Source organism: Plecotus auritus, assembly GCF_963455305.1.
Source record: "Plecotus auritus genome assembly, chromosome: 13".
NCBI lineage: Eukaryota > Metazoa > Chordata > Mammalia > Chiroptera > Vespertilionidae > Plecotus > Plecotus auritus.
Window position 1 is genome coordinate 26,555,113 of NC_137779.1, and position 26,576 is coordinate 26,581,688.

A 26,576-nucleotide genomic window follows, 5' to 3' on the forward strand; every position below is an offset into this window, starting at 1 on the left:
CCGGGACCCTTCAGTCCGCAGGCCGACGCTCTATCCACTGAGCCAAACCGGTTTCGGCAACTATTAGATCTTAAACCATGCTCTGCTTATACATTCAGATCAGCATACTTAATTTTTATATGCCTAATATTTCCAGAGATTTGAGGAATGTTATCTTAAGGATTTTACTCATCCTGTAATCATGTAAGCCTCTTGGTATGCCTAGTAAAACCTCCTAAAAGATAGTTAAAAGGTAAAAATGTAGGCTCAGTCAATTATTACAAATTCTAAATAGCATCAGTTAATTTAACCAACTGATTAACTAGTAAAGAGTTATCAGAGATTGAAATGGTAAAATTTAGGAGACTCATGGCTCTCTCAACCTCTCTCTTCCAGGAAAGGCCCAAAGATATGCACTAACACACCCACAGAAACCAGTGGACACCTGGTTAGGGAGCTGGCAGAAAAACATGGATTAAGGAATGAAAGCAATAAGCAATTCAGTGATAATTTCTTCGGGATGTAATTTCTCTGGAGAAAAGAAGAACTTTGAAATCAATACAAGTTTTATGGTAATTAGAGGAAAGTACTTTTATTCAGGAAGAATAAAAGATTCTGATTACTACTTTGAAAACAGACTGTTTTTTTCATAGTTAACTAAAATTGAAAAAAAAAAGGATTCCTAATTTGTATCATCTGTAGCAGTAGATGGGAAAGGCACTGTCCTTACAATCTATTCTCATCAGATTTTAATTGTTCTCACCCACAATGACATAAAATTAAACAAACCTCAGTGATGTCCTCACAAAATTAAAATGGACTGTAGGAAAGTATGTTTTTTGTTGCTGCCTGTGTTGTGGAAATTATCTTTTTAAAAACTGGACACACACTGGCTTCATTTCAGCAAGGATTAATGATTTGTACCAAAAATTCTATTCCAAGTAGCAAGTAGAATATATTTCATCTTGTTTTCCAAAACCTGATCCTGACACACGCTGTGTGGCCTAAAGCCCATCCCTCTTTAAGCCTTAATTTTATCATCTATAAAATAGGAATACCACCAATTTGCTACAGTTTCTCCAAGTTTCCATGGTCTCCAGAATAGTTAAGTCCCAAGTTAAAAATCAAGAAAGTGTAAGTTAATCCAGAAGCTGTTCTGTTAGAGCAGCCTGCCACCCATCACATTGTAATGAAAGCATCTTGGCGTTATAGATTGTCATCAAGTATGTTCAGGAACAATCGCATTCAAGACCTTAGATAATGCTGCAATCTCCAATATGTCAGATTTTATCTGTTTCTGAATCCTTTAATTTTGATTCTTTATGCTCAAATCTCTTAGCAAGCTCTTGGTTCAGGTTCAGTCCCTAATAATGATCCACATGTATTATCATGCAAAAGGCTTTTGGTATAGCCCAGGGAGCCCATTTCTCTGGAAAATTTCTGAAGTATATCACACTATCTAAAAATCCATTCCTGAGATGCAAATACTTGCTCTGGATTTCACTACACTACTCAGAACGGCATGCATTTAAAACTTACTAATTGCTTATTTCTGGAATTTTCCATTTAATATTTGTGGACCGCAGTTGACTACAGTTAAAGAAGCCATGGAAAGCAAAACCACAGATAAGGGGGGACAAATGCACGCGCGCGCGCACACACACACACACACACACACAAACATTCACCGGGGGTGCAAGTTCTTTTGAAGTAATAACTATTTTATCTGTAGGAGAAAGAGAGCACTTCATTATCCATTACAGGCTCAACTGACTTATAATACAAAGAGCATAATAAAAAAACTGACATCCTATCTCCATTCTTCACAATGTATACTTTCCAAATCCTACAGTCTTCCGTGATTTGAAGAGTTATGGCTTAACAATCTTATTTGTTTCTCAAAAGCCTGTGATACACACCACTGAAGAGGTTGTCAACCATTCCCTTCCTGAACTTAATCCTCGCTATGAGGACATGGTTCTCAGATAAAATGGAATGCTTTTTACCCTTTAGCCCACTCTCCTGTACTGCTGGAAGTAAAACAATCATCTCACTACATTCCTTCTCTCTGTTTCTGTCTCTCTTGTCTTTCTCTCACACACACACCCCATAAACCTTTGTGTGGATTTCATATTAGCACTACTAATATATTAATATACATGGTGTAGAAAATGTCTGCAAAAAGGTCCAAGAAAAATAGCATTGCTTTTGGAGAGAGTGCTATGGTCAGGATGATGTCATTGAAAACCATCTAATGAATTTCCTGTAGCCACATCCTAAAGAAAATCCAGAAGGCTCAGTTTTCTCACAAAGTCAAGTAGTCTTTACTTTGGGTCAGTAACTGTTCCTATAAACCTACAGGCATCATAAATTGCTAATGATTATGATTTACCTTTAATCTTCAATATCACAACAAATGAATTTTCATTTTAAAAGGTCTTTTATGTGGGAGGCATTATCAGAATATTAAATGTAAATTTTAGGTTTTAGTTACTGACAGCAAAGAAAGTGCCAAAAAAAAAAAAAAAGAGTAAGCTTGTTGACGCTTACTACTGGGCTTCATAAACTTCTTCCTCAGCTCTGAGTAAAACAAAGACCGCCATTCATAAGAATGAAGGAGGGGCGAGCACTCTTTACCCACAGTAAGCCCTCAATGTTTTTCCTCCAGGCTGAAAAGCATTTATCAACACTGGCCTGGAACACTACAGGAGGTTTGCCAGAAGATTTGAGCTACTTGAGGGCAAGAACAATGGCATATTCATCTTTTTTGTTGTTGTTAATCCTCACTCGAGGACATTTTCCCATTGATTTTTAGGGAGAGTGGGAGAGAGAGGGAAAGACAGAGAGAAACATCGATGTGAGAGAAACACATTGATTGGTTGCCTCCTGCACGAGCCTTGACCAAAGCCCCGGCCGGGAAGGAGTCTGCAACCAAGATAGGTGCCCTTGACCAGAATCGAACCCGGGACTCTTTGGTCTGCAGGCCGACGCTCTATCCACTGAGCCAAACTGGCTAGGGCATGGCATATTCATCTTTACACTCAAAGTCATTATAGCACCTGAAGCACAGTAAACACCCAGTAAACATATGTTGAGTAAATGGATAAATGAATGAATGAGAATATAAAAATTCTCCTTTCCCTGCAGATGCTGCCAGTTAAACAATGGGGAGACCACCATTACAAACAGGTAAACAGTAAGTGCAACTGAATAATGCGAAATAGAAGTTATAAAGGGGTTTGGCCTTTATTCTGGAGGCAACAGAAAACTGTCAACAGCTTTTAAGCAGGAAAATTACATGACCAGAACAAATTTTAGAAGGTAATCAACTGGATAAAGAAGAAACTAGAATCAGGGCAGAGTTCAAACAGATTTACATACTCCAGTGTGACAAGAGGTATGCAAAGGTATCTAACAAAATAAACAGCACTTTTTCCAAGGGTGCCTCGTTTACTTGAATATATGACGAAAACAATTTTACGCTAAATTAAAAGCTGATATGACATAGGCATATGCAACTTCCTTATGAATCATTAAATGAAGACAATTATAATGCCAATAATAATAGTAGCACTTTTTTGAATCCTTATTACATCTCAAACACTGTGCTAAGCAAACACCTTATATGAACTAATTTAATTTTTACAACAAAAAGCAAAGTAGTTACTATTAGAATCACTTCCTTCATCTAACTACACATACAGTTATTTACTCAGACACGTGTGTTTCCTTATACCTCTTTATTTTTTATTAAACCTTAAAAATCCCTTATGCTGCTGCTGACATAACTTGGTACAACTAGTCTGGAAAGCTCATAAAATCTAATATATCTAAATATACATATGACCAAACACTTAACAGATGTAAGTGCCAATGTCTATCAAAAGATCTATATATATAAAAGCCTAAGCAACCAGCCGACCAGCCGACCATTCAACCGGTAGACCAGTAGCTATAACGCGCACTGACCTCCAGGAGGCAGATGCTCAACGCAGGAGCTGCCGAGCTGCGGTGATTTGGCAGCTGTGGTTCTTGGGTGACGCACCCAGAACCAGAGAGGAAGGTGTGTCACCTGAGAACCGCCCTCTCGCAATCCGGGACCCTTCAGGGGATGTCAGAGAGCTGGTTTCGGCCCAATCCCCGCAGGCCAGACTGAAGGATCCCATGCACTGAGCCTCTAGTATATATATAAGAATGTTTATAACAGCTTTTCCATAATAGCAAAAAATTGGAACAACTCACATGTTCATCACACTAAGAAGAGTTATTTAATTTTAAGGGTCACACATTACCGAGTAGCCAAGCCAAAGTTCAAGTCCAGGTTTGTCTAATATCTAAGTTCACACTCTCAACCAGTTGAAATAAATTACTTTTGGCAGCAATTTCAAGCTACTTTCATAGTCCCAAATAGTAGACACCATCTCTCCCTTGCTTGTAGGAGAGTTTTTTAAAGTGTGAAAAGTTCTGAGAGAAAGCTACTTACTGCCAATGTCCAAGGAAAAGATGGCAGAAGGAAAGAACCAGAAAAGAGATTTCTATTATAGAAAAAAAAAGAATGCAGTAACAAACCAAACATGAGAGTGAGGTAATGGGGGCAATAGAACAAGGGTGAATATAGAAGTGGGTACAGATTGAGGACTAGATCAAGAACACTGAATTGAAGGTGAGTGTCCAGGAAGCAGCTGAATAAAGAAATATGAAGCTCAGGAGAGAAATCAGACTTATAAAAAAAACTTCAGTCATCAGCATATTTGCATATCAGATTCCCTGAATAGAGAATGTCTCTAGTACAGGATAATTTATGTATTCTTTTGACAATTAATATTAGCTCACAGGAAGGTCTCCATGGACACCTGAAATTAATTTTGAAACCATTAAAGCAGATAGAAAGTTAGAATAAAAAATCCTATGGAGAAGGTATCACTTCCCCTATTATGTATCTGAGTAATGGTATTAAAAAACAACAACACACATATTGCTCTTTAAGGTAAGTAGACAACGTGTTTTCAGGCTGCTATCTTGCTACTTGGGAACAAATTTTAAAGGTATTATAGCCAAAGATGTAAGAGGCAGAAAGAGGCAGCTTGGTATTCTCACCAGACATAGTATTCACAGTGGTTAATTTTTACTTCAAAAGGCAGTTTCCCATATTTTATTTCAATAGCAAAATAGAGTCGACCCTTGAACAACCTGGGTGTAAACTTTGTGGGTCCACATATATGTGGATTTTTTCAATAGAAATACAGTCAGCACTCAGCCTCCCTGGGTTTCACACCAGTGGATTCAACCAACCACAGATGGAAAATACTCTTTCTCAATCCCTGGATGGGGAGAGCTGGCTGTATGCAGTCCCTAAGCCATTTTATGTAAGAGACTTAAGCATCCACACAGGGGTTGCAGTATCAGTGAGTGGTGCTGAAACCAATCCCCTGTGGATACTGAGGGACAACTATAGCTAAGTTTTTGGGGAGTCAAAAGTTATACTCAGATTTCTATTGCACAGGGCTAGAAAGCACTAGAGCAGGAATTCAAATTTGGATCTATCTCACCCAAAACCCCACCTCTTTCCACTCTGTAAGCACTTTCTCATCATGTCACATCTACTAGATATCAAGTACCTGAGAATATTGTATTTCATTTCTCTAATAAAAATTAGGATGATATTTTTTTATCATTACAATTAAGGTCTCTTGATCAGACTTAATATGCATCTACCACCTGAGTTAAAAATCCACCCAAGAAACTATGCGAAGGGTTTGCAGTAATAATACTCCATCTCAAATAAAGAGAAATGTGTGCTTCTTTAATTTAATGAATATATCATGACGATATATATTTTTGCTAATTTTACATATATCTACTCCACAGCACATTTGAATAGAATAAGAACAAGGCATTTGACCAAGCTGATAGATCCTGAGGTCAGGGACCATGTCTCATTTATCTCCATATCCCCAAGGCCAATACATGATAGATGTCCAATACCTGGTTGATGGTGAAAGATAGAAGCAATAATTATTCACTTCTGAAAGTAATATTTTAAGGTACAGACTCCATGTTTAAAAAAAAAAAAAAAGGTTTTGGTCTACAGGTAAACTTCCTACCTCTCGATCCTTGAGTTTCATGGCGAGCACCAACTGATGCCTGTGGTTAGTGAGAGCCTCCCGGTAATTTCCTTTGGAGAAGAATGCAGAGCCTAGATTCCCATGAGCTCGGCATTCTCCTGTCTGGTCACCTGATTGGGTTTAAAAAAATATAAAACTTCTTTTAGTTATAGCATTATTTTAATATATAATGGCCATCTTAATTTAAGAGCCACAGACCTACTAACTAAGATTTCACTTGCCTTCTTGTAGAAAGTATTTTCTTCTTCTATAAGACTCTTTGTGGGAGGTTATGGTCCTAGAATTTACGTCTCTGGCTAACAACTATTATTGTTGTCATACAACTGTAGTCAGGGACATAAGTGTCCTGGAAATGAGAGGTTAAAGACCTTGACACAAAGCAGCTGCTATTTGAGTCACTTCACTGCTCTGCTAATGATTTTTGGTTCTGAACAACCATCAGCTTGTTGGTTCAGTCATTTGACTCCAAACCTACTATAACATATTGGTTCTTTACAAGTATGCTAATGGTATTTATCAAGTATTCTTAATGGTAGAGTCACCATATCCCTGATTTTACTGCAATCCTGCAAGTCATTGAATAATCACAATAACAATCATCATAATCATAAGCCACACTTATTTTACAAATGAGGAAATGGCAGCACAGAGAGCTTAGGCGGTTTGCTGAAGGTCAACCTGCTAGTAAGTAGCAAAGCCAGGATTCTAAGCAAAGCAGTCTGGCTCCACTGTCCACACTCTTAACCACTGCACTGTATTGTCTCCACCAATTAAATGATGACACATTCTAATGTAGGCTAAAATTAAAATTAAGATGAAAGATTCACCCACCAGTACTACCATTTGGGATATTGTATCTGTGGACCCAAATCTCTGAGGAGGGCAATGAATATGTTAATTCACATCTCTTGGCCTTTTGGAACCTTGGTACCTGTTACACGAAAAGCCCTAAAGACCTAAGAACCCTAAAATGGAGAATGTTCTAGAGACACTCACTTTTCATTGCACATGTTACTCCCGTTTATGCCAGGTAAATCAGCTTATTTCCTTTCTGTACTGAAATAAAGGAGAGAAGCATAACTCTACCTAAGGTCTTGGCTACATCCAAGTCCTGCTGCATGTATCCAGTGCTCTTCTCTGTGTTTCCAAGAGACCAGTAAGCGCTGCTCAGGGCAGAGAAAACAGAACCTCTCAGTTTGAGGCTGCAGGTGCCAATCTTCAGAGCAGCTTCTAAGACAACCACAGAGGCCCCATGATGGCCAGCTGTCAGGAGTTCCTGCCCAACCACAGACACGACCACAAAGGGACTCTTGTCCAGTTTCATTTTTTGAAGCTGCTGATAAGTGGGCTCGAGGGAGTCTGAAAAAACAAAACAAAACAAAATTAGAAAATGTAAAAGAATACACAAAATAGTATTTTCTAATATGCTCTAGAAACAAATGTTTATCATGCCTCTTTATGGCCTATTTCAAGCACAAAGTCTTTGCAATGACAAAACAGATGGAGAGCAAGGGATAAATTTCAGACATTTTAGAAGGAAAAAATCTTACAGAATTTGAGAAAAAATGTATTTAATATGCACAATACCTTATTCCAAAGGACTGTCTCCTATGGGTCACGTTCAAGGTAACTAACATTTTTATAGACTTCAATCTGTAAGGCTCTATAAAACATTCTAGAGCTTTCTGAGTTATCATTATAACAGTCCTCTAGCATATATGACTAAAAAGGCTTCCACTTTCCTAAAAACCCTGGTGAAACCACTACCAGCTATTCTTGGATACAACACTAAAATATAGTAACGAACTGCAAGTCCAGAAGAATGGGAGAAATAATCCTGGAATGAATCTCCAGAACAGGGGTCCAAAGAGAGAACAGCAGCTATTGATAAGGTAATAAGTAAGGGAAATATTATAAGGGTAAAATACTCCCCCCCAAAATAAAATTTAGATGTAAGGTTCAAATATTCACCTAATTTTAATTTTTACCTTTATTAAGCTAATTCCTAAAAGAGGAAATTGAATTAAAAATCATTTTAAAAGACAAATATTGTATGATTCCACTTATATAAGATACAGAGTAGTCAAATTCAGAGAGACAGAAAACAGCACAGTATTTGCCAGGAGCAGAGGGGAGAGCAGAATGGGAAGTTAGAGTTGAATGAGTTCAGAGAGTCAATTTGGGAAGATGAAAAAGTTCTGGAGATGGATAGTTACGATGGTTGCACAACACAGTAAATGGACTTAACGCCACTGAATTTCATAACTAAAAGTTGTTAAAATGGTCAATTTTACAACAATTAAAAAAACTTTGGTTCATACTAAAAAGCACAATTTAACCCTCCTCAAAAAAAAAAATCAAAATAAAAACTGATATGTTTCCCACTTTGTCTAAGCCACTCACATTTTATTCTGTGTATTTATTTATTATATTCTACTTCATTGAGAAATGATTCAAAGGCTTTCTATAGAAATAAGGTGAAAAACACAGAAGTCCAAGTGACAGGTACAGCCCTGACACACTTCCTAAAGGTGGCCGGGACACTGGTCTCCAAGCTTCATAGAGGACAAAGCAAAAGGATAAATGATCTCTTTAAAATTTCCCCGGCCTTTCAGATAAAAACACACCAACACTCATAGGAAACGCAGCTCGTCCTGGAACCGAGGCCTGAGGGAAAGTTAAAAGGACCGCGTGCACTGTGCAGTGTTCACACTCACAGCACTGTGCCTGCCACGGAGACCAGAGCAGGACTGTCACTGCTGCCACTTCTGTTCCTCGCTGAGAAGAAGGGCATCCCACTGCGGAGGAAAGGGATGTACCAGTAAAAGGTGTCTGCCTGTTAGGGCTTGAATCTCAACACCACATACGAGGCAGATATGATCATTTCCCTTTTACAGATACGGACTGAGGTGCAGAGGAAGTAAGCAGCCTTGCTCAGTCAATGGAATAGCAAGTGGCACTGCGGAAATTAGATTCCAATCTTTTTTTTTTTTGTGGAGGGGGGGGGAGTCTTTATTTTTTACATAATATTTCAGAAAGAGGCCTCCTGTAAAAAGTAACTGCCTCCTGAAAGAGTTCACGGAGGTTGGCCAATTAGGCAAATAAAAGGTGAGCCCCAATTTGACCCCAAGATAAAAGCTTATACATTCAACAGCCATTTGCCACCAGCACTTCATAAAATCAGCCTCCCTGGATCCTCTGGAGCTGGGAGAAACACCGTGACAGGTGATAGCCCATAAATGTAATAGTCTTTAGATTACCGAATTAACAGGAGGAGAGAAAATATACACAAGAGAACCCTTGGCAAGAAGCAGCCCTGGCATCTTTAAAAGAACAAATAAAGGTAAACTAAATCTCACTTTGTAATTATATTATTAAATCTGTGGTTGGCAGTAGTTCTATGCTACACCATTTACAAAATACAATGAAGTGAAACTGCTAGAAGACTATCTAAAAAGGAAAAATGGAAAACAGCAATAGGATAACTTGAGAAGTCATGACAAAGAGTATCATTTTATATTTACACTTATTTTTATATTTTCACTAATGATTTAAAGGAAATACATTATATATGATGTAAATATAACCACAGGAAAAGTAGTTTAACTGATATCTGGATATCTGGTTAGTGAGCATAAGTGAAACCATAAAAATAAAGAAAAACAGACAGAATCCAGTTAGCAATATTGGCAGCAACAATATAAAAATATCAAGTAAATTTCAATGTGGATAAATATAACATATTTATTCGAAAACAAGGGTATATTAATATAGATTGGCCCTATCTTTTAAAAAAATAAAACCTTGAAACTTCGAAAAATAGGCCAAACCACAGGAACACTGTGACTATCACGGGAGCTTTGCTTGCATACACAAGCACCTGGACTAGGGAGCTTTCTGTGTTGCATTTAAGAATTACAAAACAATAGCAATTGACACAACAGATCAGACCTATATATAAAGCGACCCAACTGCACTGCTATGCAACAACGGCAGAAACTTAGAAAGCTGCAGGAGGCTAAACTAAAATGCGTAAAAAAATGGGCAGCAAATAATGATAGATTTCGTGAATTACAACCATATGACAAAGAGAGGTAGGCCATTAAGATGTGAAATGATGCATAGAACAACACTGTGAAAAGCAACAGCATCCCTATAAACGTTGATAAGAAAAGCCCACCTGGAGTAGATACAGTGATAAAGGCAATGCTAAAAATAAATGAGAGAAATTAAATTGCCTTAAGGAAAAAGAAGAAAATATTGAAGCGCTCCAGGCACCTGTAAGTTGCAGCTTGCTTGCTCCAGGGTCAGCCTTAGGTCACTCAGTATAAGCTGGGAAAGAACATGGCACAGAAAACCCTAAGGGTGACAACAGCACTGAGCTGTTTCTCAGCGTGCAGGGAAGATTTCCTTACATTTATCTAAACAAATTGCTTCAAAGGCAAAACAGTAAGTATGGTTCTGCTGATCTCAACATGTTCACTCCAATATTCTAAGGCAGCAACAGAAATGCTTCCAAATAAAAAAGTGGTATCTTCATGAACTAAATAAAAATGTTCCATGAAAATTACTTGTGGAGGGGTGAAGGGAGAGAATGAGAAACTATTAGAGAAATGGAAAGGGGAGACAAATTGATTTTTTTTTTTTTTTTTTTTTTGTCCATACCTACCCCACCCCCACCCCTAAGCCCTGGAGCTCTGAAGCGCATCTGCTCTAAGTCAGAGTTTATTAACAGCAGGTCCCCCAGTGGGAGAAGCCATTAGGTTCCTGCAGCAAAGACTCAGCTTTGCATGGGGTTATAAAATCGCATGAAGAGGTTTCCTTACCACGTTTTTCCTAAAACATGAAATCTTTGACTTTCAGAAAAATATTTTTTATAGCTATGAATTGCCCAGAGACCATATAAGTAACATTTAGTTCATCAAATTTTTACTTAGCATATATTTGAAGCCAAATACTGTATTAGCCAGAATATTAAAACAATCTAATGCTGCAAACATTTTCAAAACTATATAAAATGTCTAATGAAACTGTCATCAACATATTTAGGTTCATTCAAAAACATCCCTTTTCAGAGACAAAAAATAGAGTTCTGCTTGACATAATCTAATTAATATGAAGCAATACTAGCTTTCCACTATATGCCATCAATATACCTTAGTGTCTCCATCACTCTGCAAAGATGACAATTGGTGTACACTTTCAGCCCAATCTTCCTTCCTAAGAGCTCATTCCTCAAAAATCAATGTTCCTCAAAGTGAAGCCAATCTGTTTTAGGCCTTAGAACTTCTTCATCTTCCACTATGTTCAATCCATTGTTTTTCCAGAATACCAATTGGCATAAAGTAGAATAACAGGGGGGAAAAAACATTTAAACTAGTGTCTGTCTATTTCTCTCTCTCTCTTTCCTTTAAAAACAAACATTTGTATTGATTTCAGAGAGGGAGAGAGAGATAGAAACATCAATGATGAGAATCATTGATCAGTTATCTCCTGCACATGCCCTACTGGGGATCTAGCCCGAAACCCAGACATGTGCCCTGACCTGAATTGAACCATGACCTCCTGGTTCATAGGTCAACACTCTACCACTGAGCCGCACCAGGCAGGCTCTCTCTTTCTTTTTAACTCAACATATTTTATAATGCTCCTCTGAAAAATGTTACACACACAGCCTACAGTTAGATCTATAATTCCTTTTATAAAATATTAGAATGTCTACTTAATGTCTTCGCTTACTTGAATATTTCTAGATGGCATATTGGTCCAAATAAACAAATCAATTTACTACTAGAGGTATTATAATTTAGAGGTACAGAATCTTAGAACTACAAAAACCTGAGGAATCTTCAGGTAACTCTAAAATACAGAGATGTCTATTCATTTACCCATGGTCATATAGTTAGTTAATGCAAAATTCAAAAATGTAATCTAGGTCCACAAACTTCTAGGCCAGTAGCCTTACACCATCCTATTCTGGTTCATTGTCTGCTACTGACAGTGATTCTTGATCTCCTTTGTCCACAATATATAATCTCTTCTAGGGCTACTAAAATAGAAATTTACTTCTGTGGAGATGAGCACAAAATTTTGAGAAAAAGCCAAATTCAACCAAGTTCTAAGAATAAATTGTTACTATTTTAAAATGTTATTTTGCCCTGACTGGTTTGGCTCAGTGGATAGAGTGTCAGCCTGTGGACTGAGGGGTCCTGGGTTCAATTCCAATCAAGGGCATGTACAATGGTTGTGGGCACATCCCCAGTAGGGGGTGTGCAGGAGGCAGATGATTGATGTTTCTCTCTCATCAATGTTTCTAACTCTCTATTCCTCTCCCTTCCTCTCTGTAAAAAATCAATAAAATATATTTAAAAATATTATTTTATTTCTTCTTTGTGCTCTGAAATTTCTTTCCAGTAGGTAGATATAGAGAAATATGAAAAATCTACCCTATTACTTATTTCCTGGAACTAAATTAAGGTTTAACTACAACATTGTGAGAGAAAAATGGGAACTATCACTGACTTTAGACAAATGAACAAGCTGGCCACTGCTTTCAACAGTATATAACAATCATAGTGTAACTTTTCTTTTTAATAAATATAGTATCTTACATTTTAAAAATAAAAAATATATACGATCTTAGCAAAATTGATAACCTATCAATTCTCAATACCGGAGTCTAAAGTTTTTGAAGGCTAGAAATGTTCTACTTTAAATTAGTGTCAGACCAAATACTGTTATCACACTTACCTCTCATGGGAGACTTCATGGCAGCTTCTACCATCCCCACCAGAAGCTGGAGACTCTTGGGGTCTTGAGCCAGTCCAGATGCGAACGCTGCCAGGGCATCGGCATGACGTCCGAGGTACTGGAGGGCAACACCCTGTCGGAAGTATGCCTGAAAATGAAGAAAATATAATGCATGTTTGCTTATACACCATGCTCCATCAAGGCTGCTGCTGATTCTTTATTAGAACAACAGATCAGTGGAACTATGACTGAGATGGTCTTGATTCAAGGATCTACTAAATAGTTTGTAACCAAGTCTGATTTCTTCCAGTATCGTAAAATGTAAGCATACTTCTCTCACACAAATTATAATTTATTCTTTTCAATTCTAGAACACTTGTAAATTTTATCACATCCTTTGGCATTTTGCTTTTATTGTTCTTTATTATTTTAAAAGTATTTCTTATCCCACCTTTAATAGCATAAGCTCCTCAAGGACAGGATTTTGGAGATTTCTTTATATCTCACCTAAGTATGTGGTACAGTGCAAGACAAATGAGAGACACTCAAATTCCACTTATTTTGTATTTTCCCCATTTATGTAATTAATGGTAAAGATAAATATGTGATTATTATTAAGGCAATTTTAATAATGAGTAACATAACATGGTCATATTTAATGTAGTGTTTCAGACATAATATTTAAAAACTTATCTAAAATATATGTGCTTTGCTTAGAAACAAAATCAGATTGTTTTTGTATGCTTTAATTGGATTAGTTTTAAAACTAGTATCATCAGTTGTTGATTGTAGGAGAACATCCTTCCTTCTAGTTAATTGAAGAAAGGGCCAAGATGTTAATAAAGTTTAGAATAGTCTTAAGGAAGTGAAGTTTGTTTTCAAGCTCACAGAGTAAAAACAAGTAAATGAACAGTGTTACTAGTATTTAACCAGCAAAGGAACTTGTACCTGATTAAATAACACATAAAATGACATATTAATTCATTCACTGTTTATGTAACATCTGCTTCTAAAATATTTAGCCTCCTATGTAACTTAAACATTCTTACAATACTACATGTTTATAACACAATTTTAACTTTTCATTCATATATACTTTGAGTTGTCACAAATTGTATTCATGAGATCTAAATGAAGTTTCAAGTAACTTCTAAAACTACTACTCACTAAACTTAACACATAATTTTATAATTTTATACGTACACATACACACACACAAATTGAGCGAGAGCACATTTAATGTTTACAAAACATATTTCTTTGCCTTATCTTATTTCATTTTTACAACTATCCTTTGAGATAATTTAAGATAGGCAATACTATTCAGTGTTTCTATTAAGAAACAACCCATAAGCAGAATGAATACTCATAGATTATTACAGGCTATTCAGATTTCTATTTCAGTTTAAACCAGGGGTCGGCAAACTCATTAGTCAACAGAGCCAAATATCAACAGTACAACGATTGAAATTTCTTTGAGAGCCAAATTTTTTAAACTTAAACTTCTTCTAACGCCAATTCTTCAAAATAGACTCGCCCAGGCTGTGGTATTTTGTGGAAGAGCCACACTCAAGGGGCCAAAGAGCCGCATGTGGCTCGTGAGCCGCAATTTGCCGACCACGGGTTTAAACTATCAGCAGCTGTTAAAACTGAGACCCCAGCCGAAACCGGTTTGGCTCAGTGGATAGAGCGTCGGCCTGCGGACTGAAGGGTCCCGGGTTCGATTCCGGTCAAGGGCATGTACCTTGGTTGCGGGCACATCCCCAGTGGGGGGTGTGCAGGAGGCAGCTGATCGATGTTTCTCTCTCATCGATGTTTCTAGCTCTCTATCCCTCTCCCTTCCTCTCTATAAAATATCAAAAAAAAAAAAAAGGTCTATCATTTAAAAAAAAAAAAAAAAAAAACTGAGACCCCAGTAAGACACTAACCTGTAAATGTACTTTCATTACTAATTCATAAGATCACTTCCTTTCACTGGACTCAGCCACTGTTTTAACCTTTAGTGTGTTTTATAGACATTTTTCACTATTCTTTTCAATTTCACATTTTAGGTGATTTCTAAAATCTGAGAGGCAATATATACAACATTACAACTAAAAATAACTAGTTTACATAATTTTAGAAATACTATGTTAAAGCCAAATTAAAAGAATTTAAATTTATTTATATAATATATACATGCCTAATACCTGTACACTATAATTTTAATTTACTAGAGGCCCAGTGCATGAAATTCGTGCACGGGGGTGTGTGTCCCTCAGCCCAGCTTGCACCCTCTCCAATCTGGGACCCCTAGAGGGATGTCTGGCTGCCCGTTTAGGCCCAATCCCTCTCACAATCCAGGACTGCTGGCTCCCAACTGCTCGCCTGGCCTGCCTTCCTGATTGCCCCTAACCGCTTCTGCCTGACAGCCTGATCACCCCCTAACCACTCCCCTGCCAGCCTGATTGATGCCTAACTGCTCCCCTGCCAGCCCGATTGCCCCTAATTGCCCTCCCCTGCAGGCCTGATCCCCCCAACTGCCATCCCCCTGCAGGCCCTATTGCCCCCAACTGCCCTCCTCTGCCAGCCTGGTCACCCCTAACTGCCCTCCCCTGCAGGCTTGATCGCCCCCAACTGCCCTCCCTTGCAGGCCTGGTCCCTCCCAACTGCCCTCCCCTGCTGGCCATCTTGTGGCGGCCATCTTGTGTCCACATGGGGGCAGCCATCTTTGTCCACATGGGGGCAGCCATCTTGTGTGTTGGAGTGATGGTCAATTTGCATATTACTCTTTTATTAGATAGGATGGAGAGAAACAAAAGATGTTTTTAGTTACGGATTTCAGTATATATTTTTTAAAAATGTATGCGGCAATCATTTGACAATATATGTAAGTCAAATCATTATATTGTATAACTTAAATCTATTCAATGCTGTATGTCAGTGGTATCTCAATAAAACTAAAAATACAAAATAATCTTAATAGCAATGGATTTTGATAATTTCTTGCTTATTTAAAGCAAAACTTTATCGTTCATTACTTCACTGAGAGAACAACTGATTTTCCTGCCTGCCAACAGAAACCATTTAAAAATGTGATATATCTACTTTTTAGTCGGGCAAAGTTGTGTTAAATGCCAGTCATGGTATCAAATTCACACAGCAGTTAAAGAAGGGTGTATACATTTGTTTTCTTAGGACACTCAATAATTAGATGAGAAAAGGTATGACTGGACCATGTCACCCACAATCTTGGCTTCCTTTCTTTGGGGAGGATTTTGAAAAGAGGTAGAGAAGGCTTTCAAAGGTCTCCCTTAGTCCTACCTCCCTCATTCCCTTCCACAATCGCTAACCCAAACTTCACACAATTTTTCTCAGTCACAAGCTTAGTTTATACTCCTGCCAAGATAGCATAATAAGTCAAACTCTGACAAACCCCTGTTCCTAAAGAGTGGGGCTCTCCCAACTTTGTTCCATGCAATATTCATTGCATGTACAAACAGCTGAATAAAAATTAGTTTTTGATACTTCTGTGAGAGGTACGCCACTATAAAGTTCAAGTGGATGATAATATAACCTAGATTGTGGGTTAATGTAATAGAATAAAAAGAATTCAGCACAGTGCCTGACAAAAGTATTCAACAGAATTAGCTATTTTGATTATTAGTTAAATAAGAAAAGAATCTTAATAAGAACACATAATTACAAACTAACAGAATGTAAGGAACCCAACAAATATTTTACTATTCAATATATTTTTCAATTCCTATCACTGCTTCATTTGCTCCACTCCTTGCTCCATAAAAGACTACTGGCAACTGGGAAACTCACTGCTGTAAGGCTCCCAGACAAAAATCTGAACCACCCAACGAAAAGAAATTGGCACTATCAGGTCTTGGGAGATGCAGCAGCCACCCACAGGGTCCACTGTCAGCCTCTTCCAAAGCAAAGGGGGAAATGTGCCGAGAGTCACAGCTGCTTCAAGAAAACTGATGTAATCTGCTATAGCCTATCTGCTTCACCCCTATTGATTCCTGCTACTAATTTTTCTCTTCCTCAGAATCAGAGGTCTCACAGGAAGCTGCTTCATCTGGGAAAGGGGAAATTTTTGATCACTTAGGATTGAGCAGAGGCAATATATGTGCAGCATGCCGAAGGAAGCAATATTGAACACTTGGTGCCCAAACAACCTCAGAAAATATATTCCCCTGCCTAAGCGCCCCTCCCCCCACGCATACACCACATTCTGGTCACTGGTTATGTCACAGTTGGAGAAAAGGACAACATGAATTGACTATTAAGACCACCTATGCCCTGAAAACAATGGTTTTAACCTGAAGCTTTAGCCAAGAAGAGAAATGTATAGGGAGCTGGTTGACTAAAGGTAGATTATCAGGTGTTGCAGAGTCATTCATTTATTTTCTGTTGTTCCCCACAAAGAACCCTCAGTGATTATTCCACACATGCTACGAAACAATCACCTCACAAATACAACTGCGTTACAAATTCATTCCTTCCTCCAATTAATATTCCCTGAAAATCCACAGCACCAGGCACGATAAAACAGAGGACTCGTGCTCTCAATGTGCTCACAATCGAGAAGGGAAGAGAATATAAAAAGCTGTAAATGTCTTGACTGCTACCTATAGAGCTGCTTACTAGTAACATTTTGTAATACGTAAGCAGTGATAAAAATGTAACAAATGACTGAAGTATTTATGCCCTGTTGTTAAAACTTTTAGTATTTGTTCTTTATTAAGTGGCCATTCTTCTCACCTCAGAGAGTTTGCCATAGATTAAATGTCTGTGTCCTTCCAAAATTAGTATGTTGAAACCTAATCCTCAATGTAATGGTTTTTAGAGGTGGGGCTTTAGGGGGGATTATGTCATGAGAGTGGAGCCCTCTGAATGGGATCAGTACCCTTATAAAAGAGACCCCAGAAAGCCCTCTCTCTCCTTCCACTACGTAAGGACACAGCAAGAAGATAGCTATCTATTAACCAGGAAGATAGCCATCCATTTACCTCACCAGACACCAAATATGCCGTCACCTTAATCTTGGACTTCTCCGTTTTCAGAACTGTGAGAAATAAATGTTTCTCAGTTAAGCCACCCAGCCTATGGTATCTTGTTATATCAGTCCGAAAATTCTAAGACAGGGTTAAAGTAAAAACACTCAGAGACTAAACATGTGAAAGAGGGAGCTCTTCACTCTTCAAGTACCACTGGAAACAATGAAGGACCTGTAAGTCTTTATTTTCAACACTCCATTCCTGGTTCACAATTCTAAAACATCACTAAACCTAAAATCCTACTCTCACATGGCTCAAGTAACTTTTGAGGTAAACCACTATTATAGGTATATACATATATTTATAACAAATATAATATATAATAACATTTAAATTAAGAGTATTCACTTACATGTACAACAGTCTATTACTTAATTCATGCATTTACAAATATCGTGCCTTTGATTTAATTTATACTTTCAAATTTTATATTTTAATGTTCCAATCTGTCTTTCACTGTTTGAATTTCAACTTTTTTTACATCTTCTGAAGAATAAACATCTGTAACTATAACATAGTGATCAGTGGTTGGCAAACTGCGGCTCGCAAGCTGCGGTTTGCCGCTCTGTTGACTAATGAGTTTGCCGACCACTGGGATAGGGGCTTAATCACAAGGAACAACAACAGCCTGTAATTATTGGAATCGAGAGTCTAGGTCAGTGGTCGGCAAACTCATTAGTCAACAGAGCGGCGAGGCGCAGTTTGCCGACCACTCTGCTAGCCAATCACATCACCTGCTACCACATCATCATCATCTTTTTAAATAATATTCATAAGTTAAAAACTATTTTACTGAATTTCCCTTATTCTATTTAAAAATGCTAAATGGGGACAATAGAAATACTGATACAGCATCAATCTTTAATTTAACACAACTGGATCGAAAATGAAAATGATTATAGGATGAGACAAGACTTGCAAAAGCCTCTGTACTCCGCTTGAATGGGGCGGAGTCTCAGGGCGGAGCAGACAGCATTGGTTTCCTGTCAGGCCTGCCCTAATAGGCCCCTGTGTCTCAGTGTCCCGTGGTAATCTGAGAGAAAGCTGCCCTCGAGTTCCACGCACTGCCAGACAGTCCAGTTTCTCCCCAAATGAGTCTGGTTCCTCAGAGTCTCACCTGGAACTGGAGTTCAGCACAGTCGTGAGGTTTTGTCTCCCTCCCACTTAAGAAAGCCAGCCGTGCACTCAGTTGCCAGTCCTCTCATCGCATGCGTCTTAGTACCTCTGCATCCTGCAGCTCCTCTGAGTCTCAGTGTGCTTTTCTCTTTCCTTCTACTTGTAGAATTTCCACTCAGCCAGCCTTCCTGTGGTTCTGGATGATGTCCGTTTTATCTTTTAGTTGTAGTTTTGAAATTGTTGTGCGAGGCAGCATTTTAGGTGTTTACCTATGCCACCATCTTGATTTCTCTCCCCCCTCAAATTAATTTTTAAAATATCTTTGGGTGAGTGTTAAAAAATATATATATGGGGATCGAAAAAATGGCGGCGGAATGGACAGACGTGTCCTGAGCCTTGTCCCGGAGCAGATAGAAAGAACAGCTGAGGGTCGCACAGGGAGTGTTTGTTGGTGAGTTGAGGGACAGCTATACTCCAGGAGACGGTGGGGGACTGCTGGACAAGGTTCCCCTCACCGGGCAGCCCCCACTGCTGCTGGCTTCCCTCCCAGAGCGACCGGCTTGGACATGGAGACCACGCCATCTTGAAGGGGAAAGTGGATGTTACCAGAAGCCTGAAAATCTACAGCTACGGCACCCACCAGGCAGCTGCGAACCCCAGAGCACCGGTCCCCAATTGGCGCAGACACGTGGATTCAGAGGAGCTCTACACTCCACCACGGAAAGGAGAGAGAGAACTACATAACCAGACACCCGGAGAAGAGAGACCATGGGGAGACAAAGAAACGGCCCGTATATGAAAGAAAAGCAGGCATCACCAGAAAAGGAAGTAAACAAAATGGACGCAAGCAACCTGTCAGAGAAAGAATTCAGAGAAGTGGTCATAAGGTGGCTGAAAAGAATGGAAGACAAATTCGACAATATGTGTAAGAACCAAGAGGAAATGAAGAACCAAGAAGAAATGAAAAATGACATCGCTGCTGTAAAGAACTCAATAGAAAGCATCAAGAGTAAACTAGAAGAAGCAGAGGACCACATCAGTGAGCTAGAAGACAAGGTAGGAAAAATACCCAAGTAGAGCAGCTTCTAGAAAAAAAAAACTAAAAAGCAGGAGGAGAGCCTAAGGGAACTTTGGGATAACACAAAACAAAACAACATCCGCATAATAGGGTTTCCAGAAGGAGAGGAAACTGAGCAAGGAATAGAAAACCTGTTTGAAGAAATAATGACAGAAAACTTCCCTGATATAGGGAAGAAAAAACCCACACAAATCCAAGAAGCTCACAGAGTCCCAAGCAAAATGAACCCCAAAAGACCGATGCCAAGGCACATTATAATTAAATTGGCAAACACCAACGACAAAGTAAGAATCTTAAAAGCGGCCAGAGAGAGACAGAAAGTTACCTACAAAGGAACCCCCATCAGACTAGCGACTGATTTCTCAACAGAAACTATGCAGGCCAGACGGGAGTGGCAAGAAATATTCAAAGTGATGAATAGCAAGAACCTACAACCAAGATTACTCTACCCAGCAAAGCTATCATTCAGAATTGAAGGGCAGATAAAGAGCTTCACAGATAAGAAAAAGCTAAAGGAGTTCACCACCAAACCAGTATTATATGAAATGCTGAAAGGTATTCTTTAAGAAGAGGAAGAAGAATAAAAAAGTAAAGATAAAAATTATGAACAACAAATACATATCTATCAACAAGTGAATCTAAAAATCAAGTGAATAAAAAAACCTGATGAACAGAATAAACTGGTGAATATAATAGAATCAGGGGCATAGAAAGGGAGTGGACTGACAATTCTCAGGGGGAAAAGGGTGTGGGGGGGTGCGGAAGAGACTGGACAAAAATGGTACACCTATGGATGAGGACAGTGAAGGGGGGGTAAGGGCAGAGGGTGGGGTGGGAACTGGGTGGAGGGGAGCTATGGGGGAAAAAGAGGAACAATTATAATAATCTGTACAATGAAAATTTATTAAATTAAAAAAAATGGAACTGCCTTATGGCCCCTTCCACTTCTGGGGAATTATCCAAAGAAACCCAAAGCACGTCAAAAAATACATATGCACCCCTATGTTCATTGCAGTGTTATTTACAATAGCCAAGCTATGGAGCAACCCAAGTGCCTATCAATAGACAAGTAGATAAAAAAGCTGTGGTACATATGTACAATAAAATATAACTCCGTCATCAAAAAGAATGAAATCTTATGATTTGTGACGCATGGATGAACATAGAGGGTATTATGCTAAGTAAAATAAGTCAGTCAGAGAAAGACAAATACCATATGATTTCACTCATATGTGACTCAAAAAAAATATATAAATAAACAAAACAGAAACATACTCATAAAGAAAACAGACTGATGGTTGACAGAGGGGACGAGGGTTGAGGGACTGGGTACAAAAGGAGAAAGGATTAAGAAGTACAAATTGGTGGTTACAAAATAGTCATGGGAATATAAAGTACAACATAGGAAATACAGTTAATAATATTATATCAACTATGTATGGTTGTCAGTGGAAATATTGGGGGGAACACTTTGTAAAGTATATGGTTGTCTAATCACTATGCTGTGTGGCTGAAACATACAAAATAATATTGAATGTAAGCTGTAATTGAAAATAATGAAAATTTTATTTTAAATTGCTTTTTAAAATATTCATACTTTTGGCAGTTGCTTGTGTAGGCTCCACTTATCTAGTAAATTCATTGTTTGGGGAAAACATCAAGCAGATTAAATACGGTTCTTTGGCCTACGTGAAAAAGAAGACAAAAATGTATTTGTCTAAACATGAAACAGCCCTTCCTCTCAGCGTTCTTCCTAAAACACTTATTATTAGAATTACTACAAGATGTTCTGATACCTATCTGAGAATCAACAAGAACCCCGTCTTACAATACCCATCCTGCACTGCACAGTATCATGAGTCTTAGTGCATGTATGTAGGTGTTTTATTTTCCAAAACCTTTCCTAGCTATCATTTGTTGAACTACTATCTGTGCCCAACCCTGTGGTAGGTGCTTCCCATAGTTTATCATTAACCCTCACAATATTCTGCAAGAAGTTCTTATGACAACTACTGCAAAAAAGAGGTGATTACGAAACCTGTTCCAAATCATACAGCTACAGAGACAAACCTGCTGCCAAACTCTTTCTGCTATTCCACATTATCTCTTTGATTAAAAAAATTAATGGTATGCAATTAACCTCTAAATCAAGCCTTTTGTCTGGGAATTCTTGCACTTGTAAAATTCAACCTATGGAGGCAGAAATTAAGGAAAATCAGAAATGACACAGAAAATTTATGAACGTGAATATTTAATCTCTATTCCATTAGCAACCGTTGATTGTGGAACAATTTTTAATGAATTGGATGGAAAGAAAATTCATTTCATTAACCTTTCATAAAAATGTATTATTATTGAACCAAACAGGCCACTGTACTTGCAACTCAGTTCGATGTTAATTAGATTACAGGTTTGAGGCTTTAAATCAAAGAAACAAAAGGAGCCATCAGCAAGCTTCTCAGCCAATGCTTGTTTGTTTCCTGGCTAAAATGAATTTTTACCTGCAATACAATTTACTATGCTTCTTTTATTTTGTGACATTTTCAAGTGAATTTTCTCTTGCTTCTATTTGCTGACACGTCACATTAAAAATAAAACCTTAAGAATCAGCAAAGAACACATTCTTCATGTGTTTTACCTGCTCAGCTGGGAGTAATCATTCCTATCTCTCCAGAAAACTATACTTCTATTTTTACTAGTCTGTCTTATTGTATGCTGAAAGCACATGCAAGAGATTGGAGGCTATTTTAGAAAACACCATTATTTAGTTTGCAAGCCAGAGTCAGAGACCCAAATGGCCTCAACATAATGTTCTAACCAAATCTGCAGCTGTGAATTGCTTTTCTCCCAAGTGCTGCTTTTGGTACATTTGATATCAATTTCTAAAAGAAATCTGCTCTCAGTCCTGATTGTTTCATATCACATCAGCTATTTCTTTTCCCAAAATTAGTTTTCAGTGAATTGTATCAAAAGTGTTAAGGTAACATATTTTTTAAAGAAATTAGAAATTTGGTAAGAAGATAAAGATGAAATGACAACCAAGAGTTAAGTAACTAAACAGTATCATTTCCTAGCACTGGAGGGATTCCCAATGGTAAAGTATATGTCAGACTATAAAATGTGTGTACCATAATCTGGAATTTCTCTTCTAAACTTTCAAAATAAACAATGAAAGAAGTTTATGAAGTCTCCAAAAGCAATGGTTCTGAACTTCCTAGATCTTATGCTTTCATTCTATGGATATGGCATAGGAGAAATATAAAGTTGTGCCAAGAAGAAAACCAAGGGAATTTCCTGAACATTCTCCAAGAATCATCTGGCTTCAGCATGAGTTCGGTGCACCTGCCCTACCAATCCTCCCTTCCCACACATAGCCTGGTCTTGGGGAATATGGTAAGACCAGAAGCAAAATACACAAAATAAGAATAAGCAGAAAGAATGGTGGATTCAGAAAAACACTGAAGTCAACAACATGGGAATTACAGGATCCTGAATTCTAACTATTAGAAAAATCACTTGGCATCTTACCTCCCATAATGTAGATATACCCAAACTATGTCAGATTAATGGGAACCTACTCCCTCTAAAAGCAGTCTATCAGGAATTATTACCGTAAGTGCTATACTTGTATATTGGGATATGGGAGTTCTACATAAGGCTTTCTTGAGCAGATGAAATTCTACCATTAGTAATTCACTCCTTGATCTTTCTTAGCTTCTGATCTATCAACTCTTGCTTTTCTCATCCAATTATAATTCAAATGGGGGTCTGTGAAGGGCAAAGCCATACAGTAACATAACGCAGGGAGCGGGCCTAAGCCGGCAGTCGGACATCCCTCTCATATAGTAAATAATATTCTAATAACTATGTATGATGTTAGATGGGTATGAGATATATCAGGAAGATCACTTAGGAGGTTATGTAATGTCTAATCACTGGAGTATACACCTGGAACTAATATTATAATGTATGCTGACTGTCATTGAAAATAAAAATAATTTTTAAATGAAAAAAAAAATCAAAGCTCTTTTCACCTACATCATGTTGCCTCCCCACTTTTAAAGAGTCCCCTTTCTCAATAAAGTAGATAGGTAGGTAGGTAGGTAGGTAGAGAGAGAGAGAGATAAACAGATTTTTAAAAAATAACTAAATCACAAAAACATAATAAAAAGGACTTGATGACAAGTGCGATTGACATATGTGCTGTTTCTCTGCCTGTGTACATCCGGGGATCTTATGTACTTCTAAATAGTCACATCATATTGTTGACACATGTTCAGTGATTACATTATCATCCTCATAACACTATAGCCCCTTGATGCCAGGGCTTTCTCTCAATCATGAGCTAATCTAGCTTTCCCCTACAAGGCATGAAAAGAAAATGACTTTTATTTTATAGATGGGAAAACTAAGGTAAACAGAGGTTAAAGTTCACAATGTCTGCCTCTGAGTCCATTATAGTTGTACTAAACAGAGAGTTCTGTTTTGTACATGCTATTTACAGAGACTTTAATCCTGAAAGGGTCTATGCCAGGGATTCAGGTTTCCCGTTTTCTTTCTTTGTTTCTGTTTTCTTAAGTAGTTATTTATGTGGCTGTCCTCCTAACTAAATGGACCAATCTGGGCATAAACCATTTTCTCATTTTCTCTGCTCATAGGAAGGAATGGCTTATTTCAGCACTGCAGATAGCATCTTGAGGTCTCAAGAGGATGACAAATTGAAACAGTCTCTTTCTTGCCTAACATTTCTTACCCAAGAGTCAAGTGATGATGTTAAGGAACAAATCTCTCTTCTCCTGACAATTTGCACTTATTTTCTTAATAGCCCTGCTAAGATTCAATGAGTTTCAGTTTGCTTAGAGCCTACTTAGTGCCTGTCAACAGGCACAGGAGCTTTCATTCATCAGTGTAATAGTCCTATTGGTGATGCATTCTTATGAAATGATGGCAGCAATTCCAAAAAGGAAACGGCAGAGATAGGGCAGATGAATTTCCTTTCAAAAAAGCCATCAGAATAGCATAGCAGTTCCTCCATACCTAGAAACTTAATAAATTATTTTAATTAAGAAATGGTCAGAGATTGTTATTTGGGTATAATATCAATGTACTAAAATATTACCTATTCACGGGGATTATCTATATTTTACATAAAATCATTTGCAAACAAGCACAACCACCAAATACAAATGCATAGCTCTATCAATAAATCTAGGTCTTGGTAATCATGGATAAAGAGTGACATTCACAGACAATGGTGCCTCAGTTGGCTAAATAGTCCCAGATTAGTTAATGCTCTTCTTTGACTTATTAGGGTCTCTTATACCATAAATTCTGGTATGCTATTTGAGAGGTACTTTTTGTGCAAGAGTGACATGATTCCACGCCCTCTTCCAAAGATCACAAATTGCTAACATTGTTCCCTTCGTCATTTAAAACTCTCTTTCTATAAAACTTTTTTTTTTTTTTTTTTATTAAATATATTTTATTGATTTTTCACAGAGAGGAAGGGAGAGGGATAGAGAGCTAGAAACATCGATGAGAGAGAAACATCGATCAGCTGCCTCCTGCACACCTTCACTGGGGATGTGCCCGCAACCAAGGTACATGCCCTTGACCGGAATCGAACCCGGGACCTTTCAGTCCGCAGGCCGACGCTCTATCCATTGAGCCAAACCGGTTTCGGCAGCTTTCTATAAAACTTTTATACTTTTAATCTGACTTTGTCTAAATGGAAACATTTTCTAGTATTATTTGTTGACAAGTTTTAAACTACAGAATCAAAATTATTTCATATTTTTAATTAAATTCATCTTTGGCATTTTTTTTTCTGTAAAGGTTTCACCTTTTATCAAGAATGTGTTATAAGCCCTTACCGGATTGGCTCAGAGGATAGAGCATCAGCCTGTGAACTGAAGAGCACATCCCTGGGTTGCAGGCTCGATCCCCAGTGTGGGGCATGCAGGAGGCAGCCAATCAATGATTCTCTCTCATCATTGATGTTTCTATCTCTCTTTCCCTCTTCCTTCCTCTCTGAAATCAATAAAAATACATATTTTTTAAAAAGAATGTGTTGTCAAATGGAGTATACAGATGTTGTATTATAAAGTTATATAATGTTATATAACGTTATCCCAATAAATTTAATTTTAAAATATGTTCACTACCTACTATGTACATATAAAAGCATTCAGTACCACAGGGATATATAAGAAGAGATAATTAATATCAGATTTCAGAAAGTAGGTATGTAATCAACTTGGGGAGATATATATAAAAGCTGCCCACTCAATAACTTAGGATTTGTTTCAAGACAACATATAAGCAAGTACATGTAAAAACTGAATATGGGTCTTCCTCAGCTAATACAGGAATTATTTTCTACAAGTTCATTTTCAAGTCAATTAAGAATGTTTTAAGCATTTTTTCCATAAAAAGAAATTATGCTGTAAAGGGTGGTAATATTATCCACCCAGTTCA

At 37.9% G+C, this 26,576-nt stretch overlaps 1 protein-coding gene across 1 annotated transcript in view; it reads right to left on the minus strand.

Annotated features, from left to right (window-relative positions):
• The window catches only part of TTC28 (tetratricopeptide repeat domain 28), a 401,892-nt gene that overhangs the window by 198,117 nt on the left and 177,199 nt on the right, over positions 1–26,576 (minus strand). The window contains exons 3-5 of the mRNA XM_080649649.1: positions 12,855–13,002; positions 7,191–7,463; positions 6,084–6,214 (exon numbers count right to left, since the gene is read on the minus strand). Of these exons, the coding sequence (XP_080505775.1) occupies positions 6,084–6,214; positions 7,191–7,463; positions 12,855–13,002 (552 nt within the window). The remainder of the gene's footprint in view (positions 1–6,083; positions 6,215–7,190; positions 7,464–12,854; positions 13,003–26,576) is intronic.